The 25,962-nt window shown below is 58.7% G+C and overlaps 14 protein-coding genes across 14 annotated transcripts; 8 read left to right on the forward strand and 6 right to left on the reverse strand.

Annotated features, from left to right (window-relative positions):
- Nucleotides 1-519: 519 nt before the first annotated feature.
- SPSK_06517 (uncharacterized protein) lies at nt 520-1,419 on the forward strand (the record flags this gene model as incomplete). The annotated part of the gene is made up of 1 exon (XM_016733221.1): nt 520-1,419. One exon carries the CDS (start codon nt 520-522, stop codon nt 1,417-1,419), a length of 900 nt encoding a protein of 299 aa, XP_016592233.1.
- Nucleotides 1,420-2,044: 625 nt separating this feature from the next.
- SPSK_06513 (alcohol dehydrogenase (NADP+)) lies at nt 2,045-2,947 on the forward strand (the record flags this gene model as incomplete). The annotated part of the gene is made up of 1 exon (XM_016733217.1): nt 2,045-2,947. The coding sequence occupies one exon, from the start codon at nt 2,045-2,047 to the stop codon at nt 2,945-2,947; it is 903 nt and encodes a 300-aa protein (XP_016592234.1).
- A 313-nt stretch (nt 2,948-3,260) lies between these two features.
- SPSK_06191 (amidase) lies at nt 3,261-4,916 on the reverse strand (the record flags this gene model as incomplete). Its single annotated transcript, XM_016732898.1, has 1 exon — nt 3,261-4,916. One exon carries the CDS (start codon nt 4,914-4,916, stop codon nt 3,261-3,263), a length of 1,656 nt encoding a protein of 551 aa, XP_016592235.1.
- Nucleotides 4,917-5,102: 186 nt separating this feature from the next.
- SPSK_06689 (uncharacterized protein) lies at nt 5,103-5,619 on the reverse strand (the record flags this gene model as incomplete). Its single annotated transcript, XM_016733390.1, has 2 exons — nt 5,103-5,494; nt 5,586-5,619. The coding sequence occupies 2 exons, from the start codon at nt 5,617-5,619 to the stop codon at nt 5,103-5,105; spliced, it is 426 nt and encodes a 141-aa protein (XP_016592236.1).
- A 19-nt stretch (nt 5,620-5,638) lies between these two features.
- On the reverse strand, nt 5,639-6,088 carry SPSK_06712 (uncharacterized protein; the record flags this gene model as incomplete). Its single annotated transcript, XM_016733411.1, has 2 exons — nt 5,639-5,873; nt 5,901-6,088. 2 exons carry the CDS (start codon nt 6,086-6,088, stop codon nt 5,639-5,641), a joined length of 423 nt encoding a protein of 140 aa, XP_016592237.1.
- A 770-nt stretch (nt 6,089-6,858) lies between these two features.
- On the forward strand, nt 6,859-7,816 carry SPSK_06479 (uncharacterized protein; the record flags this gene model as incomplete). The annotated part of the gene is made up of 2 exons (XM_016733185.1): nt 6,859-7,265; nt 7,354-7,816. The coding sequence occupies 2 exons, from the start codon at nt 6,859-6,861 to the stop codon at nt 7,814-7,816; spliced, it is 870 nt and encodes a 289-aa protein (XP_016592238.1).
- A 769-nt stretch (nt 7,817-8,585) lies between these two features.
- Nucleotides 8,586-10,200, forward strand: SPSK_06213 (uncharacterized protein; the record flags this gene model as incomplete). Its single annotated transcript, XM_016732920.1, has 4 exons — nt 8,586-8,849; nt 8,907-9,084; nt 9,140-9,767; nt 9,840-10,200. The coding sequence occupies 4 exons, from the start codon at nt 8,586-8,588 to the stop codon at nt 10,198-10,200; spliced, it is 1,431 nt and encodes a 476-aa protein (XP_016592239.1).
- Nucleotides 10,201-10,596: 396 nt separating this feature from the next.
- On the forward strand, nt 10,597-12,017 carry SPSK_06280 (Salicylate hydroxylase (Salicylate 1-monooxygenase); the record flags this gene model as incomplete). Its single annotated transcript, XM_016732986.1, has 2 exons — nt 10,597-10,613; nt 10,703-12,017. 2 exons carry the CDS (start codon nt 10,597-10,599, stop codon nt 12,015-12,017), a joined length of 1,332 nt encoding a protein of 443 aa, XP_016592240.1.
- Nucleotides 12,018-12,761: 744 nt separating this feature from the next.
- SPSK_06263 (salicylate hydroxylase) lies at nt 12,762-14,232 on the forward strand (the record flags this gene model as incomplete). Its single annotated transcript, XM_016732969.1, has 3 exons — nt 12,762-13,268; nt 13,335-14,069; nt 14,155-14,232. 3 exons carry the CDS (start codon nt 12,762-12,764, stop codon nt 14,230-14,232), a joined length of 1,320 nt encoding a protein of 439 aa, XP_016592241.1.
- Nucleotides 14,233-14,370: 138 nt separating this feature from the next.
- SPSK_06403 (uncharacterized protein) lies at nt 14,371-15,510 on the reverse strand (the record flags this gene model as incomplete). Its single annotated transcript, XM_016733109.1, has 2 exons — nt 14,371-15,373; nt 15,446-15,510. 2 exons carry the CDS (start codon nt 15,508-15,510, stop codon nt 14,371-14,373), a joined length of 1,068 nt encoding a protein of 355 aa, XP_016592242.1.
- Nucleotides 15,511-16,375: 865 nt separating this feature from the next.
- On the reverse strand, nt 16,376-18,295 carry SPSK_06089 (uncharacterized protein; the record flags this gene model as incomplete). Its single annotated transcript, XM_016732796.1, has 1 exon — nt 16,376-18,295. One exon carries the CDS (start codon nt 18,293-18,295, stop codon nt 16,376-16,378), a length of 1,920 nt encoding a protein of 639 aa, XP_016592243.1.
- Nucleotides 18,296-20,088: 1,793 nt separating this feature from the next.
- Nucleotides 20,089-21,630, forward strand: SPSK_06236 (MFS transporter, ACS family, pantothenate transporter; the record flags this gene model as incomplete). The annotated part of the gene is made up of 2 exons (XM_016732942.1): nt 20,089-20,208; nt 20,290-21,630. The coding sequence occupies 2 exons, from the start codon at nt 20,089-20,091 to the stop codon at nt 21,628-21,630; spliced, it is 1,461 nt and encodes a 486-aa protein (XP_016592244.1).
- Nucleotides 21,631-21,944: 314 nt separating this feature from the next.
- SPSK_06239 (salicylate hydroxylase) lies at nt 21,945-23,480 on the reverse strand (the record flags this gene model as incomplete). The annotated part of the gene is made up of 1 exon (XM_016732945.1): nt 21,945-23,480. The coding sequence occupies one exon, from the start codon at nt 23,478-23,480 to the stop codon at nt 21,945-21,947; it is 1,536 nt and encodes a 511-aa protein (XP_016592245.1).
- A 787-nt stretch (nt 23,481-24,267) lies between these two features.
- On the forward strand, nt 24,268-25,437 carry SPSK_06380 (uracil-5-carboxylate decarboxylase; the record flags this gene model as incomplete). The annotated part of the gene is made up of 1 exon (XM_016733086.1): nt 24,268-25,437. The coding sequence occupies one exon, from the start codon at nt 24,268-24,270 to the stop codon at nt 25,435-25,437; it is 1,170 nt and encodes a 389-aa protein (XP_016592246.1).
- Nucleotides 25,438-25,962: the final 525 nt, after the last annotated feature.

Here is a 25,962-nt window from a genome sequence, read left to right on the forward strand (position 1 = left end):
CATGACAACTCGACCTTTCCGTTGCGCTGGCATTCTGTCCGTCTTGGGAGAACTTCAGCCTGCCAGAGAACCCACTAACAAAGGTGTTTTCTCGTACTTCCCAGTATTATTACAAACACGTGTTGGTGACAAGGTCCCAGAGACGTTAGGTATGTCTCCCCGGGCACAGTGGCTCACAATTTGATATAATGGATGCCCAACAAGATATTGTGCGTGTCGCGCTCTCATTGGATGTTATGAACAATGAATGGTGTGGCGTTCTAATCAACAGCTGAAAATTTCAGGCTCATGGATGCAACCTTTACCAGGACGCTGCCCACATGCAGCGTTTGTGGGTTGCCGGGCCATATACGTCGAGAACCATATATGTAGACTAGATCCATATTCCGTCGGCTGCTTGAAGTCCTCGAATCCGTTCACAGGACACAACGGAACGATTTTTACTTACTCCGCCCTGGTAGACGTCGGTGATATTACTCAACTTTCTACCGATGCCACCGTCATTCCCGCTTCGAAATAATGGATTTCTTTGCTCTCCCCGTCGAAATCAGGCTTCAGGTCTATGCGGAACTGCTCATTCACCGCGGGACCATAACTCTCCGTCATGAGTACCGTGATGGCAAGCCGGCCCAGATTTGCACAGAAGAAGGGGTCCACCTCGACCCGACCCTACTCCGCGTCAACAAGCGTATACACAGAGAAGCCATCTCGATTCTCTATTCTGGCAACCACTATCGGTTTGTGAACTGTCTCGTCACGTTTGTTATCCAGAGTGTGAATCAAGCTCATCTGCTTCGTCACGTCGTCGTTGACTTCCCCAATTATACGCGAATAAGCCACAGACAGCCGGACCACTCGTGGCGTCATGAAGAGATCCTGAACCTCGATGAGATATACTTTCTACGTGTTTGCGCCGGCATCACCACACTCGGGCTATGGCTGGACTTTGGGCTCAGCAATTTGTTCTCCCCTGATACGCGCCGCTTCACACAGGGTCTGGATCTCATCCACACACAGCTTAAGCTGTTGTCGTCCCTGAACAAAGTCACAGTCCACCTACACCTGATCGGCTGCGACTCAGATGACGAAACCGAGGACGAGGCAGAGTATTCAGGGGACGACGACCTGAGAGTCGAATCGAACGACCCTACCAAAGATCTCTGGCAGACGCACAGGGACTCCATTGTAGGACAACTGAGCAGCTGTGGATGGGTGGTTGACATCACAAAGAGCCAGCCGCCCAAGCACACCTGGTCCACCCCGGACGACATGCTCGAGTTTGACAATGAAGCCGTGTACATGATTGAATGGAACCAGCGCGAACAGGAGCGGGAGGACGCGACGTTGAGAAAATATTACCGCGAACTCCAGTTGGAGTCGTATCGGAAAGGCTATGCAGACGACGGAGGGCCTGCATAATGGGCAGCGGAGGACCATCCGTCCATGTACACATAGCTACTGATCCCGGCATTTGTGCCGGTGGCTGCAGGGGCCGGGGCCTAATTACCTGGCTTAACGGGGGGAGAGTCTCTGTGGTCACAGTGAATGGTGATAGCTAAGCTCCGTTGCATTGATAGACATGTTTTGGGATGCATTGTCCGTATGCCAAACTCGAGCACTAATACGGAGGCGCTTAGGTAGGGAGGCTCAGTGAATTAATTTCTGGTTTTGCACAATAACATGTATGCACTGATCGGCTAGAGACCATTTGCTAGCGCATTTGGCATCGAGGTACTTCCGGAGGCGATGTTTGTCCATTCGCTCCGCGATTACGTCGTCGATGCTAAGCTAAGACAAAGGGACCACAATTTATGTTGTACTGGGCACACACTTACAACGGTTTGGACGGGTGGAAGCTCCAGAGCTGTCAGAGAAAATGCGAAACGACTGACATCATCGATATGGCAAGATATATGAGATCGATTTGCTGTCCATCAATTGCATGTTCTGTCTCGATCAATTGACAAAACCTCAAATTCGTTAACAACTGCACAATATTCATTTTCACAACAACTGCTGCTCTCATTCAACCGCACACAACACCATGCATTCCGTCTTCACTCTCAACACCGGTGCCAAGATCCCGGCCCTCGGCTTGGGCACGTGGAACGACAAGGACGCGCAGGAGGAGGCCGTCTTGACCGCGCTCCAGGAGGGCTACCGCCACATTGACACGGCCGCCATCTACGGCACCGAGGAGGCCGTGGGGCGTGCGATCCAGCGCAGCAAGGTGCCGCGCGAGGAGCTGTTCATCACGACGAAGCTGTGGCGAGCCGACATGAAGCCCGAGGACGTCGAGCCGGCCCTGAACGCGTCGCTCAAGAAGCTGCAGCTGGACTATGTGGACCTGTACCTCATGCACTGGCCCGCGGCCCAGCTGCCCGGCGCCAAGACGCAGACGGGCGACGTCGACTTTGTCGACACATACCATGCCATGGAGAAGCTGGCCGGCGAACAGGGCAAGACGCGCGCGATTGGCGTCTGCAACTTTAGCCGCGCCGAGCTCGACCGCCTGCTGGCGCACACGGCCGTGGTGCCCGCCGTGCACCAGATGGAGATGCACCCGTGGCTGCAGCAGACGGACTTTGCCATCTACAACCGCGGCCTCGGCATCACCATCACGCAGTACTCGCCGTTTGGCAACCAGAACGACACGTACGGGGCGCACGCCGAGCGCCTGCTCGACGACCCGACGCTGAAGCGCATCGGCGCCAAGTACGACAAGACGAGCGCGCAGACGGCGCTGGCCTGGGGCATTGGCCACGGCCACGTCGTGATCCCCAAGTCCAAGACGGCCGAGCGCATCAAGCAGAACCTCGCCGGCGACTTCCGCCTGCACCCCGAGGACATCCAGGAGATTGACCGGCTGGACCGCAAGAAGCGCTTCAACGACGACTCGGATGCGGGATACTCGTACTTTGCGGATTTGGACGGCAAGCAGAAATAGGTTGTGTGGGGGACGTACGATGGGTCAAGGAAAATCATGTAAAAGTATCAAATATACGGAAGGAGGAAAGCATCTCAAAGTACCGCAATATGGTGTTAAAAACAGTCTGCAATCATCTCACTTTGGAACGTGTCTCATAGCGCACGTCACCAAGACGGTATACAACATGCACAATGTCTACTATGTACGTCGTACTTGCATTCGAGTCTACGTCATGACTTCCTTAATATACACAACCAAAGGCCGCACCGATGCAAGGGCGGCCGAGTGACAGACATGCCGTTGAACGACACACGCCTCAACCCCTCAACCGCTATGCGTGCACGCCGTTGACAGTCGGCTCCGCGATGGCGGCCAGCACGCGGCGGCACATGCCAATGACCTTCTCCTCCTCCAGCCGCCGCGCCACCAGCTGGAGGCTGATGGGCAGGCCGTGCATCGTCTCGGCGTCGTAGCCCGCGGCCACTTTCTGGTCCGCCTCGCTGAGCGGCGCGTACGCCGCGCTCGACGGGTCCACGGGCCGGTCAATGGCCTTGTCGACGAGCAGGCCGGTGGGGAACGACATGCAGGCGTAGTCGAGCACGTTGTAGACACCCGTGTAGCCGACGTGCTCAAAGGCGCCGTGCTTGACCGTGTTGAAGGGGATGGTCGGGCACAGGATGGCGTCGAGGCCGGCCGCGTTCCAGCGGTCGAGGTACCTGCCCTGGTACGCGGTGCGCTCCAGGTGCAGCTTCCACATGTCGGCGGTGCCCAGCTCCGTGGCCGCGCCGTACATGGCCATCTCGGGCCGCAGCGGCTCGCCCGTGCGGTCCAGCTCGTGCAGGATGGTCTTGCCGCCGTCGGCGACAAACATGCGCGAGAGCAGCCGCGCGCCCTCGGCCTGGTCGACGGGGTCCCAGTCGACCAGCGTGTGGCCGGCGGCGGCCAGGCGCGCGACGGCCAGCTTCAGGGCGCGCGCGACGGGCGGCGTGGGCCGCACGACGCCGTCGTGCCACAGCACGCCAATGGTCAGCGTCTTGGGCACGTCGTCGACGGCGGCCGCGGCGCGCCAGGGGATGGGCAGGCACTTGCTGTCGAGCAGCCAGGGCCGGCCGCCGAGCACGGCGCGCGTGTACGCCTCAATGTCGTCGAGCGTGCGCGCCAGCGGGCCGTTGACGGACATGACGGCCTCCTGGCCGGGCATGCCGGAGCGGCAGTTGCGCACGGGGAAGCGGCCGCCGGACGCGCGCAGCGTGAAGAGGCCCGTGCAGGCGGCGGGGATGCGCAGCGAGCCGCCAATGTCGGAGCCGACGCCCAGGCAGCTGCCGCCAAAGGTGATGAGCGCCGACTCGCCGCCGGACGAGCCGCCCGGCGTGACGCCGCGGTGCAGCGGGTTGATGGTGCGGCCAAAGACGTTGTTGACCGTCTCGGCAATCATCATGGCCGTCGGCACGTTGGTCTTGACGTAGGGCACGGCGCCGGCCGCCTCGAGCACGGCCACGAGCGCCGCGTCTTCGGCCGCCGGGTCGCCCACGTGCGACGCGAAGCCCACCGTCGAGTCCAGGCCCTTGACGTTGATGTTGTCCTTGAGCGACACCGGCAGCCCGTGCAGCGGGCCCACCGGCTGCCCCGTGCGCGCCAGGTGCGCGTCGCGCGCCGCCGCCGCCGCCAGCGCCCGGTCGAAGCACGTCTCCGCCAGGCAGTTGAGCAGCTGCTGCGCGGCCACGGCGCGCTTGCAAAACGCCTGCGTCACCGCCACGCTCGTCAGCGCGCCCGACACCAGCTGCGGCAGCAGCTCCGACGCCGTCGACTCGGTGATGCGCAGCTCCTCGGGCGTGAACCACCCTGACGCCGCCGGCCAGCCTGTAATGTCGTCCTGGTCCGCGGGCGGCAGCAGCTCGTCCGGCACCAGCCACTGCTTGGGTAGCGATGCCGCCAGCTGCTCACGCTTCTGGGCGGCCAGCGCCTCCCATGACTTTCCTTGTGTCATGTTGTGTGTGTGTGTGATATCTTGTTGGAGTGATATATGTGTAAACAAAAAAGGGTGGATGAGGCCGGAGAGAGTCGAGCTGGATCACACCAGGAGGATAAAAACGAGGGTATGAACAAACAAGAGGATGGAAAGATAAAAGACAATGAGGAAATTCAAGATGAGTTTCACGCAGCCAACAAAATGCTAAACGTCCAAGATAAAGAAACCTCCAAGGGAAACATTCAAAAGAGGCTCGCCATCCATCGGCTGCCAAGAGGGTCCCTCGCGTCGTTCGCCTCCTCGTCTGCTTCCTGGCGATATTCCGGATATCGCAGTGACGTCGGGCCGTGGTGTCGCTGCGTCGTAGATTCCCTTCCTAAACTGGGCTAGTGGCGAGTCGTGTGCCGTTCCCCTCTTTGAACCGATAGTCGAACCGTTCCCCAGTCTACTCGTGGAGTCGTCAGTCTGCGTCTTAGCCTCGCCACCAACTAATTGTCTGCTGATAACGCTCGCTTCGTTAGCGTGGCTCGTGGTGGGAATCGTGGGGATTTGATGAAGATGAACGTGGCCGTATTGGGGAGCGTCTGCGGAGTAGCCTGAACGAAGTCGTAAGAAGAATGCATCAGACAAAAGTGGGTATAGTGGACTCGTTCAGATCGTGGGATACTGTGGATATGCTCGACATACATCGTAGGGTCGCTGACCGTGGCTCTCCTCGCATCGTCTGTGTTGCTCAAGTCCTATTGACGCGATAACAAAGCCACGCGAAGACGAATTAGAGCCAGCGGAGGACGGAGGAACATCTGATTCGCTGGCCCAATATCGTCTCCATATCTCTCCCCATTCTGTTCCCTCACGCCAGCGTACGGCATACGCAATACGAGGTCCTCCGCAATTTGCTGGCAGCCAGGTTCGACGTTGCCGTGTGGCACATTGCGGGTGTTGTGGGCCGCACGGAGGCCGCTGGAATGCTGCCTACGGCTACGCGTCCGAGTCAATCACCAGAGAGAGGTGCGCCTGTCACTCCGTAGTACGTTCTGCTCGTCGTCATCGAATGTGTATAGCCACGTAGCGTCCGTACTTTCGATGAACATGCCGCGAGCACCGTACATCGACAGTTGGTCCATGCTGCTGCTCGCCGACATCGTGTCGGGGTCGTCCATCATGCGGTCCGCCATCCACGACCACATATTGTCAAAGTAGCCCGACGCACCCGGCGTAATACGTAACAGTAGACAGGCCGCCTGGCACCCGGCCCCGTCTACACCGTTCGTGCTCGGCAGACACGCTTTCGGCGTCAGGCCCGTTCCAGCTGCAGCACCTACGCGTACGTGCACACCCGCGTGGCTTCATGTGTGTACTTGAGCGTCTCGCCCGCCTCCCACGTGCGCTTGTTGTCCTGGTACACGGGTCTGAGAACCCACTTTGTGATTGGTGTTAGCCTCGTTGTCAATAACAGCAGTGCCTCTCGGTGGCCAGACGCCTGGAAAAAATGTCAGGATGAAATCCGTATCGGCGACTGTTAATGGTTAACGATCAGGCAACACATGATTCCAGAGTAACCGGGTACTGCCTGACGCGAGCTTGTTCCGTAGACCAAGCCCCTGTATATAGCAGACCTGGTCTGTTGGTCCAGTCATGGCATCTTACCCGGTGTTCGTAGCCCTTGCTTTTGCCAAAATGCAAAATTATGCGGGCAAGAGGAAACCATAGCAGCGACTGTCGACAGCGACAGTCGCACAAACCTGCCAGGGGTGGCTAAAACAATCAAACGACGTCTTTGCATGCAGGTAGACGGCATCTACAACGAAGGACTGAGACGAATGTGCCACTGACATAAACATTCATCGATCCCATAGACTATAGACTCACAACGCACGACGCCCTGTTGATCACGCCTTGCCTGAACAGCTCCGTTCTCACTGCATCAAGTGTACACCCGTTCCATGGTAGACGCATCATGTCTTTCTCTCTGCCGGCATCAACGACAGCGTCCACAACCACGGCCTTAGCCACTGGTACAGCCACGTCACTCCTCTCCCTCACAACACCCTTTGTGGCACCACCCGACTGCGACAGTTTGTTCTCCACAACCAGCATCGTGTCGAGCTTCTGGTGGAACAACTACACGGTTACGACAATCGGAATCACCGTATCGGACCCAACGAACCTTCGTTTCGCCGACTGCCAGCCGGCCGGCTGGGATGCGGTCGTCCCTGAGAGCCGCTTCTTCTTCAGCCCCGCCGTGTGCCCGAGCGGCTGGACGGCGTACAATGTAGCCGCCTTTACCGAAACGCAGCGATCCACGAGCACCACAGTCACGTACGCGTCGTACAGTACGGTCAATACGGCGTACTGCTGTGCAAGGTAGGACGTCCCTGAACACAACAGTTCCCTTTCTTACTGCCCTATTTTTGCATACGATCTGGCGAACTCATCATAAACAACCGAATAGTGACTACCGGCTCAACGACATGCCCTTTACTGTCATCCTGGCCAATGTCGCATCCAACATGTGTGTGCAGCAGATGGGCGTCACAATCGAGACCCTGAAAGACCAGTACAGCTTTTCGGCTCCGGCCTCGGTCCGCGTCCACAACCCGTACCACATCGCGTGGAACGCGGCCGACCGCCGTACGCTGTCACCGACGCCACCAGACATCCTGACGTGCTCCGCCGTGCTCGTGACGTGGGTTCCCGGCGCGTCCGTTCCACCTCTCGTTTGCAGCGACGGCGAGCACAGCGACCCGGGTCGGAGCGCGGGACTGAAGGTTTTGTTCATCGGAGTACCGATTATACTCGTGGGCGCAGCTCTGGTGTGCTGTAGCTTGTGTGTGCATTATTCGAGCAAAAATCGGCAAGAAGAACGAGCTCGAAGAGAGAGGGTCGCGGAAACGGCTGCGGTGGAAAACAACTGATGGACAAACCAGGGGCAAGGTGATAAGTCAGGGTAGTCGGGCACTCTGCAGCAGGGAGAACAGCACCACGTGGAAAAATCGGGTGGGGCATCGCCTCCCAGGCCGGGGCCGGCTCGCAGCAGCATTGTCTCATATCTCACGCGGATGATGTTACTTGAATGTCCCGAGGAGCACTGACTCGGAATCGGCAGCACGGCACATGGTGGACTGCTTGGCATATGCCGGCAGGTGCGTGCTCATTGTGTATCCGCATATTTACGTCTAATTATTTTATTTATTTTCCTTGCGAAACAAGGACACCGTTCCCATGCGTCGTCATTCGCAACACCATGCCATCTCAAGCACCCTGTTCTGCTTAGCTGGTCAGTGTTGATCGTACTAGGTGCATATTGCGTTTGATTTCGGTATAATTGCTCATTGGTAGTACTCCACTTACGGGTTTTAGTTTTATTTCCTCAAGATGTTTTTTTGAAACAACAAAACGAAAGAAAAAGAAGAGACCGGAAATATAGGCCATTAACAGACGAATCCCTACTATGAAAACATGGCCCATGGTAAACCTTTATGCGTGATCCATTGCTGTATCCTTGCTTCGCTCCGTTATTTATCTCGTCTGCCCACCTCGCTGCTTATTTGACAGGACCCTTATATCGTCTTTTTACACGGGATAAAACTTTTTTTTGGGGTTTTCTTTCTTTTTTTTTTTTTAACTTTTGCACTCGCAACTTTTTGACGAGTCCCACGAGGCGTGACAACAAATACTGTCGCCATGTCTGACCTCCAACACGAGCTGCATCGGCAGCAACGGCGGCGGTCGTGGTATCGATCGCCTCTGTTTTCCGTCGTCATGGTGGCCTGCACGGCCTTTACGTGCCCGGGCATCTTTGGTGCGCTGAACGGCATGGGTGCTGGTGGTGGTGCCAGCGCCGGCACGTCGAACGCCGCCAATGCCATTGTCTTTGGCATTCTTGCCGTCGTGTCGCCGTTTGTCGGCATTTTCTGCAACTATCTGACGCCCAAGTGGACGCTGTTTGTAAGTGGCGCGTGGTTGCCTACGTTTGAGAACTACATACTAATTCCATGCTGTCAGATTGGCACGTTCGGATACGCCCCGTACGCTGCGGGATTTTACGTCGTCGACCACTATGGAGAGTCTTGGCTGCTGCTCTTTGGCGCCGTGACCTGCGGCCTGTCCGCGTGCTTCTTGTGGGTGGCCAGCGGGTCGATCATCATGGGCTACCCCGAGGAGAACAGAAAGGGCCTCGCTGGTAAGGACAAACCGTGTGTATTCCAGTCCATGGACGTCGTCTAATGCTGCGCCAGCCTCCTTAAAGTTCTCCTTCCAGAACCTGGGCGCGTCGATCGGCGGCATCATCAGCCTGGCCCTCAACGCAGAAAAGGCGTACCGTGGGTCCATCAGCGAGGCGACGTATGTTGCGCTGATGACCATCATGTGTCTCGGCTTTCCGTTTGCCCTCAATGTCTCGCCGGCGCACCGCGTCCAGCGCCGTGACAATCTCCCAGTGGTCCTCCGAAAGGCGCCGACGCTGGCCAGGACCTTTCGCATCCTGTGGACGCTAATCAAAACGCCCACGGTGTTGGGCCTGATGCCGTTTATGATTTATTCGCAGTGGTTCCTCTCGTACCAGTGGCAGTTCAACTTTGCCTACTTCACGGTGCGCACGCGGGCGCTCAACTCCATGCTGTTCTACCTCGGCGGCCTGGTCGCGGCGCTGTCGTTTGGCCAGCTGCTCGACTGGACCCGCTTCCACCGCACAACGCGCGCACGCATCGGCTTTTTTGTCGTGTCCATCACCTCGGGCACGTCGTGGATCATCGGTCAAGCAGTCCAGCATCACTACATGACAAACCCACCGACGCTGGACTGGGTCGAAGCACGCTACGGCCTGCCATGCTTCCTGTTCCTCCTCTGGGGCATCTCCGACCCTCTGTATGTGTACTCTGCATCCGCTGTTTTCCGCCTATCGGGATGCTTTGTCGCTGACCCTCTTCCTCTGCATAGATGCACCGTCTACATGTACTGGCTCACGGGCAGCTTGACGAACAACGTCAACGAGTCTGCCCTGCTTACTGGCATCATCAACTCCTTGGGCTCCGTCGGGTCCACGTTTGGCTTTGTCGTGTCGGCCATGGACTTCAACTACGACGGGGCCTGCGCCATCAACCTGGCCCTCTTCTTTCTCTCGCTGCCCGGTTTGTCGTGGGTTGCCTTTAAAAAAGTCACGGAGACGTCCCACGGCGCCGACTTGACAGCGATTGGCCAAGACGCTGCCGGTGGGAGCAACGCATCGCTCCAGGATGGCTCCAGCAACGATGGCGCGCAAGAAGCGGTCGTAGTCAGTGAGAAAGCTGTGGAGGCTTAGATGAGAGGATACATAAAGATGTTCATGTCTTGCCAGTCGCACAGGAGATAGCACGCGGCAGGAGAGAAGAACAGATAAGAAATTGGCAGAGGAAATAAGGAGGTATTTCTCTGATAGTATTTTTTTGTTTACTAATCTAGGACTTATACCATGCAAAAAAGATCTGCAGAAATAGATAGTCTACCGTAGACAGTGGATCATAAAAAAGGCTAATAATTGGAGTCCAGAAAAAGCCCCAACCAGAGCGGCACAGGTGCATGTCCATACGAAGTATTTGCGGTGGGGGTTTTTGTGTTGCATATTAGGCCGATAATGGCCGGTTGGCAAAGTTTAAAAAATACCAGTATGTGGAGATCTGCTGCACCTGCGACTTGACACTGGCTCAACAACTTCACCATGCCACTACGCATCGGGTATGTAGTTTCTTGTCCTTGTTTTCGTTTGGTTCGTTTGGTTCGTTTTGTTCGTTTACTTCGAGTCCATGTCCTAACCGTCCCGGCAGAATCGTGGGCGCAGGCTTGGTCGGCAGTGCCGCGGTGCTGGCGCTCTCGCGGCTGCCGGATGCTGAGGTGGTTGCCTTTGAGAAAGCCCCGAGCGCGCGAGAGGCCGGTGCCTGGATCAGTCTCACGGTCACCGGGCTGAAGGTGCTGACCAAGCTGATCCCCCCGGCCGAAATCAGTGCCATTGCCTACCGACCGCCCGACCGGGCCGTCTATGTGACACGGCACTGGCGGACAGGCGCGGTGCTGCTCCGCAACTACTCGTCCGACCATCTCAAGGACGACTATGTGCAGGCGCGCACCCACAGAGAGCCGCTGCTGAAGCTGCTCCTGTCGCACGTACCAACGGGCGCCATCCAGTACGGGCAGCCTGTGGTCGGCGTGGAGCTGGCGCCGAATAACAATGACAAAGACGACGCCCGGGGTCCAGTGCGGCTGCTGTTCGCGAACCCCGACGGCGGCACGACGCCTACGTCCCGGGACTTTGACATTGTCGTGGCGGCCGACGGTCTGTACTCGCCCATTCGACGCCAGTTCTGGCCGGACCACCGCGTGTCCTTTGAGGGTGCCGTGGCGTACAGAACGATATTTCCAGCCGCGCGCGTCGCGGGCATCGCAGGCCTGCACGACGACTCGTCGGCATGGCGCAAAGACGGAGAGGTCGTCTTTCTCTCGGCGCTGGGCCTGGGCATGTACGGCGTCGTGATCATCCGCGACGAGACGCCAGAGTACATGGACCGAACGGGCCTGCGCTGGGAGCACCCGATTGGAGCGGCGGGCGTGGAACGGCTGCGCGGGCTGTACGCGGACTGGGACCCCCTCATCAGCCGGGTCCTCGCTGTGGTCGACGGCATGGACGCATATCCGCTCGACTCCGGCCCGTGGCTGCAGCAGCTGGCCCAAGCGGACCGCATCGCGTTTGTCGGCGACGCAGCACACCCGACGGCCGGCGCCTACGGCGCGGGCGCGGCCATGGGGTTTGGGGACTGCTGGGCCCTGTACCGCGCGCTGTCGGCCAGCCGATCGAGATCGACCGCTGCGGACGAACAGCCTGCTTCAACGGATCCCAACACACACAGGTACGACATCGCCAAGGCGCTGCGCATTTTCGAACAGGCCCGTCTTCCGTTTCTGCTTCGCGTCGAGGAGCAAATGGAACTGGACGGCCGCGATGGGCGGTACGTCTCGGCGGCGGTGGCAGACGAACAGGAGTGGATGCGGCGCTATGTGGAGCGCAACCCCCCCAGCAATTGGCTCACGGAGCACGATGTCGAACTCGAGGTGCAAAATGCCATCATGCGGCACTTGGATAGCTGACGCTTCCAGTTCCAACTAGTCAGTTGTCAGGAGCTGCCCCGTAGTCATAGTTTTTCTCGGGACATCCATCTTCCTCCGGTTCCATAGTAAAATACGACATTCAACTAATATCACCTTGTTGCGTGTGGTACTCATGTTAGAGCAATGTCTCGCCATCCGACCTTGCCCATTTCTACCAAATGCAAAACTCATGATAACTTCACGGAGTGTAAAACGCCTGTTACAGTGGGTCTGTCACAAATACAGCGCCTCGCACGTGGGGTTTGGCTTCCCTAGCGGCTGCTGCTTCCCGTTTCCGGTCGCCTAGACGCTATATCCGGCCGGCATCATCTCGTGTAAGTCCATCCTGTCCCGTCTTATCGCTGCATTGCAGCCACCACACCGTTCCGAAATTCACACCTCATGCACATGCAATCACTAGCTTAGATGTCGACATACCGAGAGCAATATGCAAGAACGATCCGTCATCGGCTTTCGATTGCTCTGTAACATTGTGTAATGCTAGCGGTTTCTCTTAATATACTTATTTTATAATTTTATACGACTTTTTGCGTGTCATGGTAGACGCAGAAAGAAAGCGGGCGATCATGCCTCGCACATGGGACATCTATCGACAAAATCAATACACCATCGAAGTCCAGCGGTGGTTTGTACGTCGTACCGCTGTCGCCGACTCGTCATCAGCAGCAACCACCTGTGGCACCCACCTGTGACACTGTGACTGCCCACTCACTCTCGCCAGCAATGGCACCTCAAATCAGGGTGGCCGTCATTGGTGGTGGCCCGGCCGGCCTCGGCGTCGCCATTGAGCTCGGCCGGCTTCCGTTCGTCGACTGGCACCTGTACGAGAAGAAGAACGTCATCAGCGAATACAGCAGCGGCCTCACCATTCAGCGGAACACATGGCGCATGCTGGAGCACCTCGGCGCCGCAAAGCACCTGCGCACGTCAGACATCTTCCGGCCGGCCAACGGGCACATCACGCAACACCGCGATGGCCGCACCGGCGACCTCGTGCTCGCGGCCGAGACGAAGGGGACAACGACGACAGCACCGCACCACCAGCCCTGCCGGGCCCATCGTGCCCTTTTGCAACAGGCGCTGCTGAAGGAAGTGGACCAGAGCCGCGTGCGCGTCGGCCACAAGCTTGTCCGCATCGAGGAGCTTCCCTCGCACCGAATTTTGCTGTCCTTTGACAACGGCTGGACCGACGAGGTGGACCTGCTCATCGGAGCGGACGGTCTGCGATCTGTGAGAGAGCCGACCCGCACGTGTTGGTATTCGTGAATCACGGCTAATCAGAATTTGCATATGCAGCCCGTCCGTGATTTTGCCTTTCCGGACCACCGCATAGCCTACACGGGCGCCACGGCCTATCGCTCGCTGGTCCGCACGTCCGATGCCCTGGACGTCAATGGCATGCTGCCCGAGGTGATCTTCTGGCACGGCACCAACAGCAAGTGGGTGTACACATGTCCACTTGGCGGCGATACCTTTGAAATCACCTGCCGCATCATTGAGGGAAAGGACCCGGAAGGCGATGACCAACGCTATCGCGCCAGCTGGGGCCGCGAAGCATCCGTGGCCGAGTTCGTCGCCAAGTACGCCGAGTTCTGTGCCCCAGTCCAGCAGCTCCTGCAGCTCGTCACGAACGTGCAGCAGTACGACTTTTTTGCCGGCCCGCGCCTCGAGACCGTCGTGGCCCGGAGCAGCGTGGCCCTTGTGGGCGACGCGTCCCACCCGTTGTCGGGTGCATTTGGCGCGGGAGCCGGGTTTGCTCTCGAGGATGCGTTCACGCTCGCCGGCGCCTTGGCGTGGGCGTTTGGTGCAGGCGGCCCGTCAGGCCGGGACACGCGCGCCAAGCTGGGCGTGGCGTTGTCTCTGTACGACCAGGTGCGGTCCGCCCACTACGCCGACCTCTACCGCATTCTTGACGGCTACGGGAAGGCCGAACAGATTGTGGCCGCGCAAAACTTACCGCCAAATGGCGAGATCCGGGCACGCATTGACTCTGTCTGGAACCCAAAGAACAACTGGATCTACCACTACGAGGTGAGTCTCGGCCAGGGGGGATCGGGAGCTCACATGCCCCATATACCCACTTTTCACCCACGCGTTCACTGACTCCTGTACCCAGGTTGACTCTGCTCTGGCAAAGGCCATCCGCGACGCTGGCGATGCCCAAGGACGGGGCAGGTTCGAGGCGAGGCTGTGAAGCATGGAACGTGGTGCAGTCAAATTGACTTTCTGCGGGAGATAAGAGGTAGCCAGCTCGAGTGTCTGCTGATACGATATGTGCCGCAGTCGAGTAACTATTGAATCACAATATATTTGAGCTACTTGGTGGGATCGTCTAGTATATGCTGTCCAGATGCGCCATCGTTCTGTTGCATGGAAACGCGTCGTCCAATGGAGAGCCCTCCGGCCGGCGCAGCGCCTCGTCCACCATACAGGCACAGTCCCCGCGTTCGTCCGCAAGCTGCGCATTGCGCCCGAGGACGGCGGCGCCCAGGCTAAAGACGGACGCCGGATCGACCGTGTCGTAAAACGGTGTGTCGTTGGCGTACGGCAATACGTCATGCAGCGCGATCCGCAAGGCCGCCATGGCTTGCTCGGACGCCGCACCGGCGACAACGACGCCACGGACGTGGCCACTGCATTCAGGTTCGGTGGCCGCCGCTGTCACATAGGCCGCGACGGCATCAGCGAGACGTCGTACCGCCTGGCCAAAGCGCGCGCTGGGCGACGCCCGGTCGTCGGAGGTCGTGTTGCTCCGCATGGCCGGCGGCCAAAGGGCATCCTCGCTGAGCGCGGGCCAGGCACGCGCGGCCAGTTCGCTCGTTCTGCAGACATCCACGTCCTTGGGACAGACACCGGCCAGCTCGAGAAAGCCGGGCTCCAAGTTGGCCAGCAGGACAAAGGCGTCCTCCTCGCCGGTGTCGTCACTTTGCCCCCAGGGCATCTGATCGTGGTAGGCATATTGCACCGCCTGGGCGGGCCTGATGATATCATACTCAATGTAGTCGCCGTGGCGCGCCCACTGGTAGCAGGGAAAGTCGTGGTGCAGCACCATGTCAAACAGGCTCGTCAACTCAGATGTGTTGTGCGGCAGAACGACGTAGCCGATGATGGGGGCGTGGCCGAGGGCGGACTCGGAAGCGTCCAGAAAGGCGGCCATGGCGTCGGCGAACAGTGTCGCGGTGGCATTGGAACAGGTCATGTCGACTTCGCAGTCCCAACCCCATCGTCCGCGGTCCCGGACCACGTCCTCTGTGTAGCTGCGCCATGCCGCGCTGGCCGGGACGGAGGCCAAGGTCGCGACGGCTTGGTCGTCCTCATTGTAATACGACGCGGTCCTTTGATTGTCAGTGTACAGTTTCTACGGTGATCTCAAAATATGCCATGATGTGACGAGTAAATGAACGAACAGTCGTGAAGGGCCCAGGTAGAGGCCAACAGGGTAGTCTGTAGGTTTGCGAAGCTCGCATCTCATGAGTGTTGCGGGCGGCGGGTATCGCGTTCTGTGGCAGACAGGACCAGGTCAATGATCAGATCACGTATATCAAAGACAACAGATGCACAAGAAGATCCATACTCGGGGGGTCATAGGATCAGATACTGGTCATCCAGTTCGACGGCTGCGTGGCCCAACGCCGGTGCCAGGCCCCATGGCAGCAGAACCAGGAGCAGAAAAGAAAGCGACGGAAGAGGGAACTCGCCAGCACGTCGCGCCAACTTCATCATTCAACCTCGTTCATTCAACCTCGTTTGAGTTGCTCGTGTGCGTCTACTCGGACAAATTGAGAAGCAGCGACAAAAAGCGAAGGAATGCGACAGGAGAAGGGAATGATTGGACGAGAGAATGGTACAAGTTCGATTGGGAGACGTCGCAGTATTCTCAATTCCCCACTATCCTGGGCAGTGGGCACAAGGAACACAGGGAGCACATTTACTACAGCAAGTTGGAGTAGGGACGGCACAGGAGAGCGTCCATAAAAGAAATCCCCAGTGAGGTTTTTTGTGTTGTGTTTTGGGCTGATATCCAAAAGAGAAAACAATCATCGAATAAGTGATCAGAAAAATTATCCAAAAGGGAGCGAAAACATGTGGAGCTGGCCATAGTAATCCCAATACACCATAACCATTGAACGCCCTGACCACGCTCGACCAAAACGTAAGAAACGACGTGACAACATAAAACATGCCAAAAGTCAAAACAGAACGCCGACCATTATATCCTAGCCGGTACCGACCGCCGTAGAATCGTTTGCCTCTCGTACTCGTACGTCGAAGACCATAAGGTCCGTAAAAGACCGAGTGCTCAGATGTGATCCTCCATTTTTTTTCCCCAGTTTCAGTCATGGCTCATCATCCTCCTCACAGAGCAGCCCGATCCGGCGCCAGTGGTCTTCGCATAGCGCCAGGCCACCGGGGTAGCGCGAGATGCCACACACGTTGCAGTTGAGCCAGTACTGCTTGATGACGGCACAGTGCGCACGTGTGCGCACCTGCATGCCGCCCACATACGCACCGGCGGCCAGGTGAATGTAGAAACGAGAGGATGCCGGTGTGGCCGCAAGCGACGCGCACAGCTTGTCAACAGCGGCGGTGGTGGTCGACTCCCACGTCGACACGTCTTCGGCCATGGCATCGTCGTCCTCGTGCCCCGTCTCTCTGTGTGCGGCCTGGGCCTGGCTGAGCGCAGCCAGTGCGGCGGCGCACCGGCTCACATTAGCAGAGAGGTCCCAGTCGCTGAGACCAGGGCCGGCGGCCACGCGCAGGATCTGCTCGGCAGCGCGCAGACACGCTTGGACAGGGCGGCGGGCCAGACGACCTTTGGCGACATCAACATACAGCGCGCAGGCGTCGGCCGGGACGCCAACGGTCGCAAAGAACTCGTCGTCCAAGAGCACTTGGCGGTGCCAGTCGTCAAAGATGAGTCCAGGCCGCGTGGGTGTCGGCGGCGCAGCCGCCGTGGGAGACAAAACGCCGTCGTCTGCCTCCCGGTTGGTCACGGCCTCCACAGGCCCACCCACGGCCCTGTGCACCACGGCACCACTGACGTCAAACCACACCAGGCGCGCCAAAATGTCCATCAAGCCCGGCACCATGGCCGCCAGCCGGTGCAAGTCGGCTAAGGTCCGGCAGTGGTGGTAGTCCAGCAGGTGGCGTGCGCCATACAAGTGGCGTTGCCACTCGCCAAAGGCCGTGTCGTCACAGACTTCAAAGACAGCAAAGGTAGCAATGCCCAGAAAGGCAAATGGATTGGCGGCGGCAATGGCACGGTTGATGTGGGCGAGGGCGGCGAGGCGGTACTTGACCATCTCCAGCGAATCGAGCGGCTGCTGGCGCGGGGCCGGGCTGCGGCCCTCAAGGCGTGCCTGGATAAAGACGCACAGATCGGACAACAGGCCCGTGGTTTCGGGTAAGGAAAGGTAGTGGTTGGTTCCCCGCGCAAGAGAAGACGTGTGGTAGGAGGAAGACGAGGCTGAGGCTGATGCGGCGGAGGCGGCAATGGTCGTGGAGGATAAGGCTGTTGCGGCTGCAATTGCCGGTTCTGCATGTGGTTTGCTGGCCTGCCCGTCATTGTGGGATGCGTGACGTGCATGTGCATGGTGGTGCGTGCCGGCATTGACATGCTCGTCGGTGGACCCTGTAGCCAGGGCATGTGCTGCTGTTGTCAGAACGTGGTTGCACAATGCGGCCAGGCGCATGATGAGACTGTTCTGGTCGGTCTCGCTCCATGTCTTTTCGATGAGCAGTGACGAGACGGCAGACATGGTCGACGATGCCGGCGACATGGGGAGCATGTTGTTGGGAGGTGGCGAGGAGGACTGTGCGGTGGGGAGACTGAAGGTTGGCGAGGAGGAGATGGGAGGTGCCGACATTGGTGCTGGTGCTGGTTCTGGTGGTGGTGCTGGTGCTGCAATCGTCAATTTGCTTGCCCGTGCTGCGGCCGGTAATGTCGACTTCGGTGTCGGCGTCGACGGCGACGTCAATGTCGATGCCCGTGACGGCTTGGTCACTTTGTTGGACCACGCCGCGGACGTCGGCCGTTGCCGCTCCTCCAGCCACACGACACGCATCGGGTAGCCGCCACAAGCCAGCCCTGCCTGCACACAGGGCAGACATTGTGGGCGATTGAGGTCGCACTTGAGGCCGCGAGTCTTGCAGGTCACGCAGTCTCGATCACGGCGACGGCCACGCGGTTTGCCACGCGGACGTGGTGGCTCGCCCGGTGTGGTCGAGACACTGGACGTCCTCTGCTTGGCCGGCATGATTCCTTGCCTAATGCGGATGGATATTGGAAATGGGAATACCGAAAATGTAAGCGGGAATGCGCCCGGCAACGATAGCCGAGGAATATGTCGCCAAATGGCGAAAGGAAAGTGTCGAAACGATGGGTGGGAACGTCCGTGGAGAGGTGGGAATCCAGAAGCTGACTTGGACGAAAAGAATGGGCCTGGGGTCAGTAGTGCAGGAGTTTGCCTCGTGTCGCCTGGGCTGCGAACGCCAGAATATCGTGTGGCCGCAGCCGTGTTGGAGCGAGCTTGACTAAAGAGAGCCCAAACGGCGTGTGCAATGTTTCTGTTTCCTCCGTTTTTATTTGGGGTCAGAGTCCAGTCATGAGCGCCGACTTGCCGTTATCTCCACAAGTTCGCACCCGCCTATCTCGGCCGCGCAGACGTGACCGCACCTGCCAAGCCGTTGCACAAAGAAAGAACGGGGAAGGCACGATGGAAGAAAGACAGACAGGTCGCCACCGTGGAGGCAGGAAGGACCCAGGGGTTGGGGAACGGGAAGGCGCGCTGGTGGCACTCTGCTTACGCCCAACATAAGAAGAAAAAATGAAGAAAAAAAAAGAGTCGCCGATAAGCCGGGGTCTATGGGTCTTGTCTTGAGCAACAGGCCCCCCCCCACATACTCAACGCTTTTGTTCCGCGGACCAATCTGACTTCTTTGGTCGCAAACAATGTTACAGTCGCACACACACAAACACAACCAGCTCCGTACGAAGTATGTCGTATCTTCGCAGACCAACAAAAGCCGGGCGTCCCCGCATTTGGCCTTCTTCTCTACTAGAGCCCGCTCCCTGTCGCAGCTTCCCTTGGAGATGACCCACCGCCGATGTGCCTGCCTCGCGCGACTTGGCTCGAAAGGGAAGGGAATCAACGCATCCTTCCCTCGTACATGTACGCAAGTGCAGCAAGGGCACGATTGAGAAAGCGCGAAAGAGCACCTCTCTCTTTTGGTGCGTGTGGAGCCCAGCCAGCCAGACTAGCCACCCGCACGCGTGGACAGAGCCATGCTACCAGACCCGCTACAACCCTAGGCTAGGAGCCTAGGAGCTTAGCCATATCTTTTGGCATTCTTTATTTCTTTATTCCAGTTTCTGCCCACATCGGCGGTCACTCTTTTGTCAGTTGGCCGCTTTGCCTAGATGACAGTTATCGGGCGCTGCCATTCGCCGTTGCCGGCCACTGGGGCATTCTCCAATCTCCCCCAGCAAATGAAAACAAAAAGCGCACTATTCTGTACTTCGGCGCCAAAACCCCAGAAAATCCCAAAATCCATGTCCGTCACATTTCACGCCTCGTTTCCCCCTCTCCTTTTTGGACCACTTTCGCTTGGGGCTTCCTGTCTGTTGGTTTCCCGGTTCGTCTGGTCACGTTCCGTTGCTTGTAACCCCGTCGCGGTATCTTTGTTTCCTTTCCGTTTTGAGAAAGAAAACTGAACATCACAGCGCCGACCCCAAGCAAGCTATCATCGGACCGCCTCATCTCGTCCATCTATCTCTCCTCTCTCCTCGTCTCCGTGGCCAAGGCGCCCCCTCACGCACGAGGCACCATCTTCCGACAAAGGAACTCCAACCGAACCACGGCAGCTGGGAAGAGATAGCTCGAGCCTTGTCCTGTGCGTCCAGGGACATAAGATGTGATCGTCGCGCCTCGTCATCGTGGTCGTGTCTTGTATTTTTTATTTATTTTGTGTCTTGTCCAGCCCTGTTTCATCCCATCTCCATCCCCGTCTTCAGCTTCTTTCCAAGTGCCATTGACACACGCCATCCATCATGGCTTCCAGGATTCGCGAATACTTCTCCAACAGCTACCGGCCCGGCGAGCGCATGCTGGTACAGAAGATTGACTTTTTCATCCTGACCTTTTGCTGTCTCAGCTACTTTATCAACTATGTGAGTGATTGCCGTGCCCGATGCGTTGCAGTTCTGCTGCTCAATGCTTCTGCGATCGTGGGCCACGTCTAACGCCGCCAGCTCGATCGCTCCAACCTCACCAATGCCTACGTCTCGGGCATGAAGGAGGACCTTGGTTTCGTGGGCAACCAGCTCAACGAGATCAACACCTGCTTCACTGTCGGCTACGTCATTGGCCAGGTGCCCTCCAACATCGCGTTGCACCACATCAAGCCGCGCTTCTACTTCCCCACCATGATGCTGCTCTGGGGCGGCCTCACCATGGTCACGGCATCCGCACACAGGCCGCAGGCCATCATGGCCATTCGCTTCTTCCAGGGCATCTGCGAGGCCTCCACCTTTGTCGGCACCCACTACATCCTCGGCGCCTGGTACACGGAGCGCGAGCTCGGCAAGCGCAGCGGCATCTTCACGTCGTCGGGCCTGGCGGGCACCCTGATTGGCGGCTTTATCCAGACGGGCATCTACAAGTCGCTCAACGGCCGCCACGGCCTCGCCGGTTGGCGCTGGCTGTTTATCATTGACGGCCTGCTGACCGTGCCCGTCGCCCTCTACGGCATCTTCCTGTTCCCCGACACGCCGCACAACACCACCGCGTTCTACCTGACGGACGCCGAGCGCCAGCTGGCGCGCGAGCGCGTGCCGCTCGAGGAGCAGGCGCACGAGGCGCAGCCCAAGACGGTCAAGACGGTGCTCCGGATTGCGCGGGGCGTGCTGACGTCGTCGTACTGGTGGGGCTTTGTCGGCCTGTGGACGATTGCCGGCGAGGTCGAGTCCTTTAGCAGCAACGGCCTGCTGTCGCTGTACATGAAGAGCCACCCCTACGTCAAGTACACCGTGTCGCAGCTCAACAACTACCCCTCGGGCGTACCCGCCGTCGGCATCGCCTCGACGCTCTTCTGGGCCACGCTCACCGACATCCTGGGCGGCAAGCGCTACCTCGTCGGCTACTGGATCGGCCTCACGGGCATCGCCACGTCCATCATGATCCTCGTGGCCGCGCGCAACCCGCTCTCGTCGCACTCGTCGGCCGTGACGTTTGCCGCCTACTACTGGGCCGGCAGCGTCTACGCCTGCCAGGCCACCTTTTTTGCGTGGTGCAACGACGCCATGCGCTACGAGGACGCGCTCTTCCGCGGCATCGTGCTGGCCGGCATGAACCTGGGCAACAACGCCGTCAACGCCTGGTGGAGCATCATCTTTTACGGCGCGTCGTACGCGCCCTGGTTCAACCGCGGCATGTGGGCCATGATTGCCGTGTCGATTGCCTTGATTGTCTGGGTCACCGGCCTCATCTGGGTCGTGGCCCGCCTCGACAAGAGGCGCCTCACCGCGGCGGCCGTGGACGAGGACGTCGACCGCACCAAGAGCCTCGACATGAACGAGAAGGCGGCTCTGTAAAACGGGCGGCATACGAATGGAGGATGTCTGGATCGATCATGTGTACTGTGTATAATGTAATTTGCTGTATATTTCTACGTACCTCTTGGTACATTAATTTATTCTGAATTGTTCAGCGCGGGCGTATCCAATAATGGTCTGGCGAGGAGTGAGCGGCGTGAGTAGATGTGTTGGTGCCCACGGTGGTTAGACGACCTCTTCGCAGGCACGAAGAATTCGCCCAATGTATAATGGTAAGCAAATAATAGCAATGTACCACACGCCAAGGCGTACTCCCTCTCGGCTTCCCATTGTTCAACACATACGAAACCTACTCATTGACTCAATACGGCCTTCAGCTGCTCGTCCGCCGCGGCCAGGTCGGCGTGCAGGTCGTGCTCCCAGATCCACAGGAAGCGCTGGCGGAAGTTGGCGACGATCTTGTCCATGTCGTCGCCGCACTCGGCGTGGTTGAACGAGTACAACTCGCCGGCCTCCTGGCTGGTGCGCACGACCTGCTGGGCGCGGGGGCGGCGGAGGCTGTCGTACACCGCAAACGCCCGGGCCAGGCCGGCCGCACTCGTGAGCTGGCCGAGAATGTGCGACAGCACGAGCGCGTCCTCGATGCACTGGCCGGCGCCCGCGGCCTGGTGCGGCGTCGTGGCGTGGGCGGCATCGCCCAGCAGACAAATGCGGTCGTTGCAATAGCTGGGCGTGGTCATGTGGTGGTGCAGCGACCACTGCAGCGGGTCGGCCCAGTCGAGCAGCCGGACGAGGCGCGGGTCGACGCCGCCGCCGCCGAAATCGGCCACCATCTGCTCCTTGGTGACACGCTTCGTCCACTGGTCGTGCGTCCAGGGCTGCCCGCGCGTAAACTTGAAGGCGACGAGGTTGCAGAAGGCGCCGCGCGAGATGGGGAACGTGATGAAGTTGACGTCCTTGCCCAGAAAGGACTCGGCGTCGCCGGCGTGGTGGCCCAGGATCTGCAGGGCGTCGGCCATGGGGACGATGGAGCGGTAGACGTACTTGCCGCTGTACGTGGCCTTGACTTCGTCAGGCCAGCGGTCGCCCAGCACGAAGCCGCGCGTCGGGCCCTTGGCGCCGTCGCTGCCCACGACGGCGTCGGCCTGGACAACGTCGCCGTCCTCAAAGACGACCGTGACCTTGCTCCCCGGGGCGCCCTGGTCAATCGACTTGACCCGCTTGTTGAACCGCACCGTCTCGGCCGGGATCATGCTCGTCAGGATGTTGAGCAGGTCCACGCGGTGGGCGCTCGTGCGGTCGTACGACGACGCGCCAAAGGGCGCGGGCACCCAGCCGCGGTCCTCGCCAAAGTTGGGCTCGGCGTACAGCGCGTCCATCATGACGTGGTCCTTGTTGGGCGTCAGGTTGCCCGACGAGATGTCGCTGTACATGGTGCGCAGCTTGGGGTCAATCATGTGCAGCGCGTTGAGCGCGTTGGGGCCGAGCCCGACACCGGCGCCGACGGTGCTGTACTTGGCCGCGGCCTCGTAGAGCGTGTACGAGACGTTCTTCTTGCGGCAGCCAATGGCAAAGGTCAAGCCGCCAATGCCGGCGCCGATGATGGCGATGTGGAAGGGCGGCGCGGACGGAGTAGCAGCAGCTGCGTCACCCTCGTTGGACGAGACCGAGTGGGGCATCTTGGGCGAGCTGTTGGTGGCTGTGTTGGTGGAAGGCTTGTCGGTTGTAGAGAGACAAGCAGATTTGGCGAGATGCTGAGGTTGTGTTTTCTGTGTCGACGGTGCAGGCTGTTCGGGCAGGTTTGATTCTTTTGATTTTTTGGATGTCGAAGACGAGGTAAAGATGGAGCGAAGAGATCCAGAGATTGAGGAAAAACACGAATGAGACATGGCAAGCTCTGGTCGGCAAGGCGGGAAGATATTGTTTATGTTTCTGATGCTTTGTTTGCTAATTGAGGGATCCAAGGTCAGTGGCTTCCGTGTCTCGTTGTGGTCGTGATTCTTCTGTCAACTGTCGTGATCTCGGAGACTGGGCGGTCCTCTATGTATTCATGTAAGGCAGAACATCCTTGCTCAGCAGCTCATTCCAAAGACGAGGCGACCAGATGCCAGGAGGCTGGATGCGTGGATGCGAAGCGGACATTCGCGAATGGCGCGTTTGTGGATTCACATGGTCCCAAGGTAATGGAGCGGCCAGTTCTCAGCCCGACGTCAAGACACAACTAACAGAAAGTAAACTGTAACACTCATCGGCAGAAAACGCAAGCACGTCGCAGTTGTCTGTGGTGGTTGTGGATCCGGGCTGCATACAAGCCGCTTCTCTCGCTTGTTTACATGCCGCAGAACTAACACGGCGGGGAAACACCTTCGATATCTGCAGGGTTGCATTGTTGTCTTTGTGCTTCTGTCATTGTGTTATTCGTCTCTTGAATCTGCTTCTGTTGCGAACGCTTTCCATCCTTGCGTCATTGTGTCCTTCAACCTCTCGAAAGTCGGAGTCCATAAGTCGGATTTCATGACCACCGCCCTCCGCGCTTGAATTCAAGTCAAGCAAAATTCAACAAAGCAAATCTCGCCCAGCGTATCAAAACTGATCCAGACTCGACTTGCCAGCTCACCAACTCACATCTCATCTTCGGTACTTTTTGCCCACAATAAAACACAACACAGCCTCAAAATGGCCGCTCGTGCTGGTCGCAAGCTGGTCGTCGACGTCCACAGCCATCTCTACCCGACGGCATACATTGACCTGCTCAAGAAGCGCTCCGAAATTCCCTACGTGCGGCCCTTCCCGCCCACCAACCAGCTCTGTCTGTGCAACCGGCCGCCGCAAAACACCAGCAAGACGGGCGCCGACGCCGCCGATGCCGCAGCCGCGTCCAAAGTTCCGCCAGGCCGCATCCTGCACCCGCACTACTATGACGTCGACGAGAAGCTCGCGTTCATGGACCACCACCAGATCGACATTTCCGTCCTGTCTCTGGGGAACCCCTGGCTGGACTTTTTGCCTGCCGACACGGCCGCCGCCGTCGCCGTCGAGATCAACGACGCCACCAATGCGATCTGCTTGCCGCACGCCGACCGCCTCTTCTTTTTCGGCGCGCTCCCCCTGAGCGGCGGCGAGTCTGCCATCCTCGGCGAGATTGACCGCCTCGGCACCCTCCCGCAGGCCCGCGGCGTTGTCATGGGCACGGGCGGCCTGGGCGACGGCCTCGACGACCCCGCGTTGATTCCGGTGTACCGCGCCCTGGCCGACGCGAACTTGCCCATCTTCCTGCACCCCAACTACGGCCTGCCGGCCCCCGTGTGGGGCCGCCGCGGCGGCGACTACGGCCAGGTTCTGCCGCTGGCGCTCGGCTTCCCCATGGAGACCACCATCGCGCTGACGCGCCTGTTTCTGTCGGGCGCATTTGACGCCGTGCCCGCGCTCCAGGTGATTGTCGCCCACAGCGGCGGCTGCCTGCCCTTTCTGGCCGGCCGCGTCGAGGCCTGCGTCGAGCACGACAAGGCGTGGGCGGCCGCGGGCAAGCTGGCGGCGGGCCGCACGACGCTGTGGCACGCGCTGCGCAACAACATCTACCTCGACGGCGTCATATTCGACAAGATCGGCCTGCGCGCGGCCGTCGAGGCCAGCGGCGTCGACCGCGTCCTGTTTGGCACCGACCACCCCTTTTTCGCGCCGCTCGACATCCACGCCCAGACCTTCCCGGCCATGACGCTGAACCGGGACGCTGCGCGCGGTGTGTTTCCCGAGGGCGACGCGGCGGCAGCCAAAGACGCCGACGGCAACGACGGATACGATCTGGTGATGGGCGAGAATGCAGTGCGTGTCCTCAAGTTGCGGTAGTATACGCAGTGGTGACGGCGTAAGAAGATACCTGGGCGCATGTAGAATAAGAGTCAATGGTGTATTTACCGTATCGTGTGTTGCGGTGCGCAGATGCTTTGTTGTCTACCTTCATAGACCTAATCTCGTTGTTTCCGTGACTCGGATAGAAAATACACGTGATGTTGTTTGTTGTTGACTTGTCGTTCTTGCCGTGCGGCGCGTGAGTGCCCCTGAGTGACGACTATTTTCATAGCTGTCTCTGTCTCCACGTCATCCTCACAGAAACTTCGCTCCTACAACATTCTCACGTCATCGAGCACCGACACATCCATCACGCGTAGTGTCGTGGCTATTCTCCAACGGAAGCTATCAAACAGCAACCTGGTGTCGTCCTAGTCGATCAATGCCTCGTCGGATGGCAGCATGCAGGCCGTGGTGAGAATGATAAGTAAGTGAGGGAGTTGGAGAACAACCATCAGCTGCGGAGAAAATCAACTAACTTACCTGTCACATCAGAACGACGGAAAGTCGCACTAATATCTG

Source organism: Sporothrix schenckii (genome assembly GCF_000961545.1).
Source record: "Sporothrix schenckii 1099-18 chromosome Unknown Cont38, whole genome shotgun sequence".
Lineage (NCBI taxonomy): Eukaryota > Fungi > Ascomycota > Sordariomycetes > Ophiostomatales > Ophiostomataceae > Sporothrix > Sporothrix schenckii.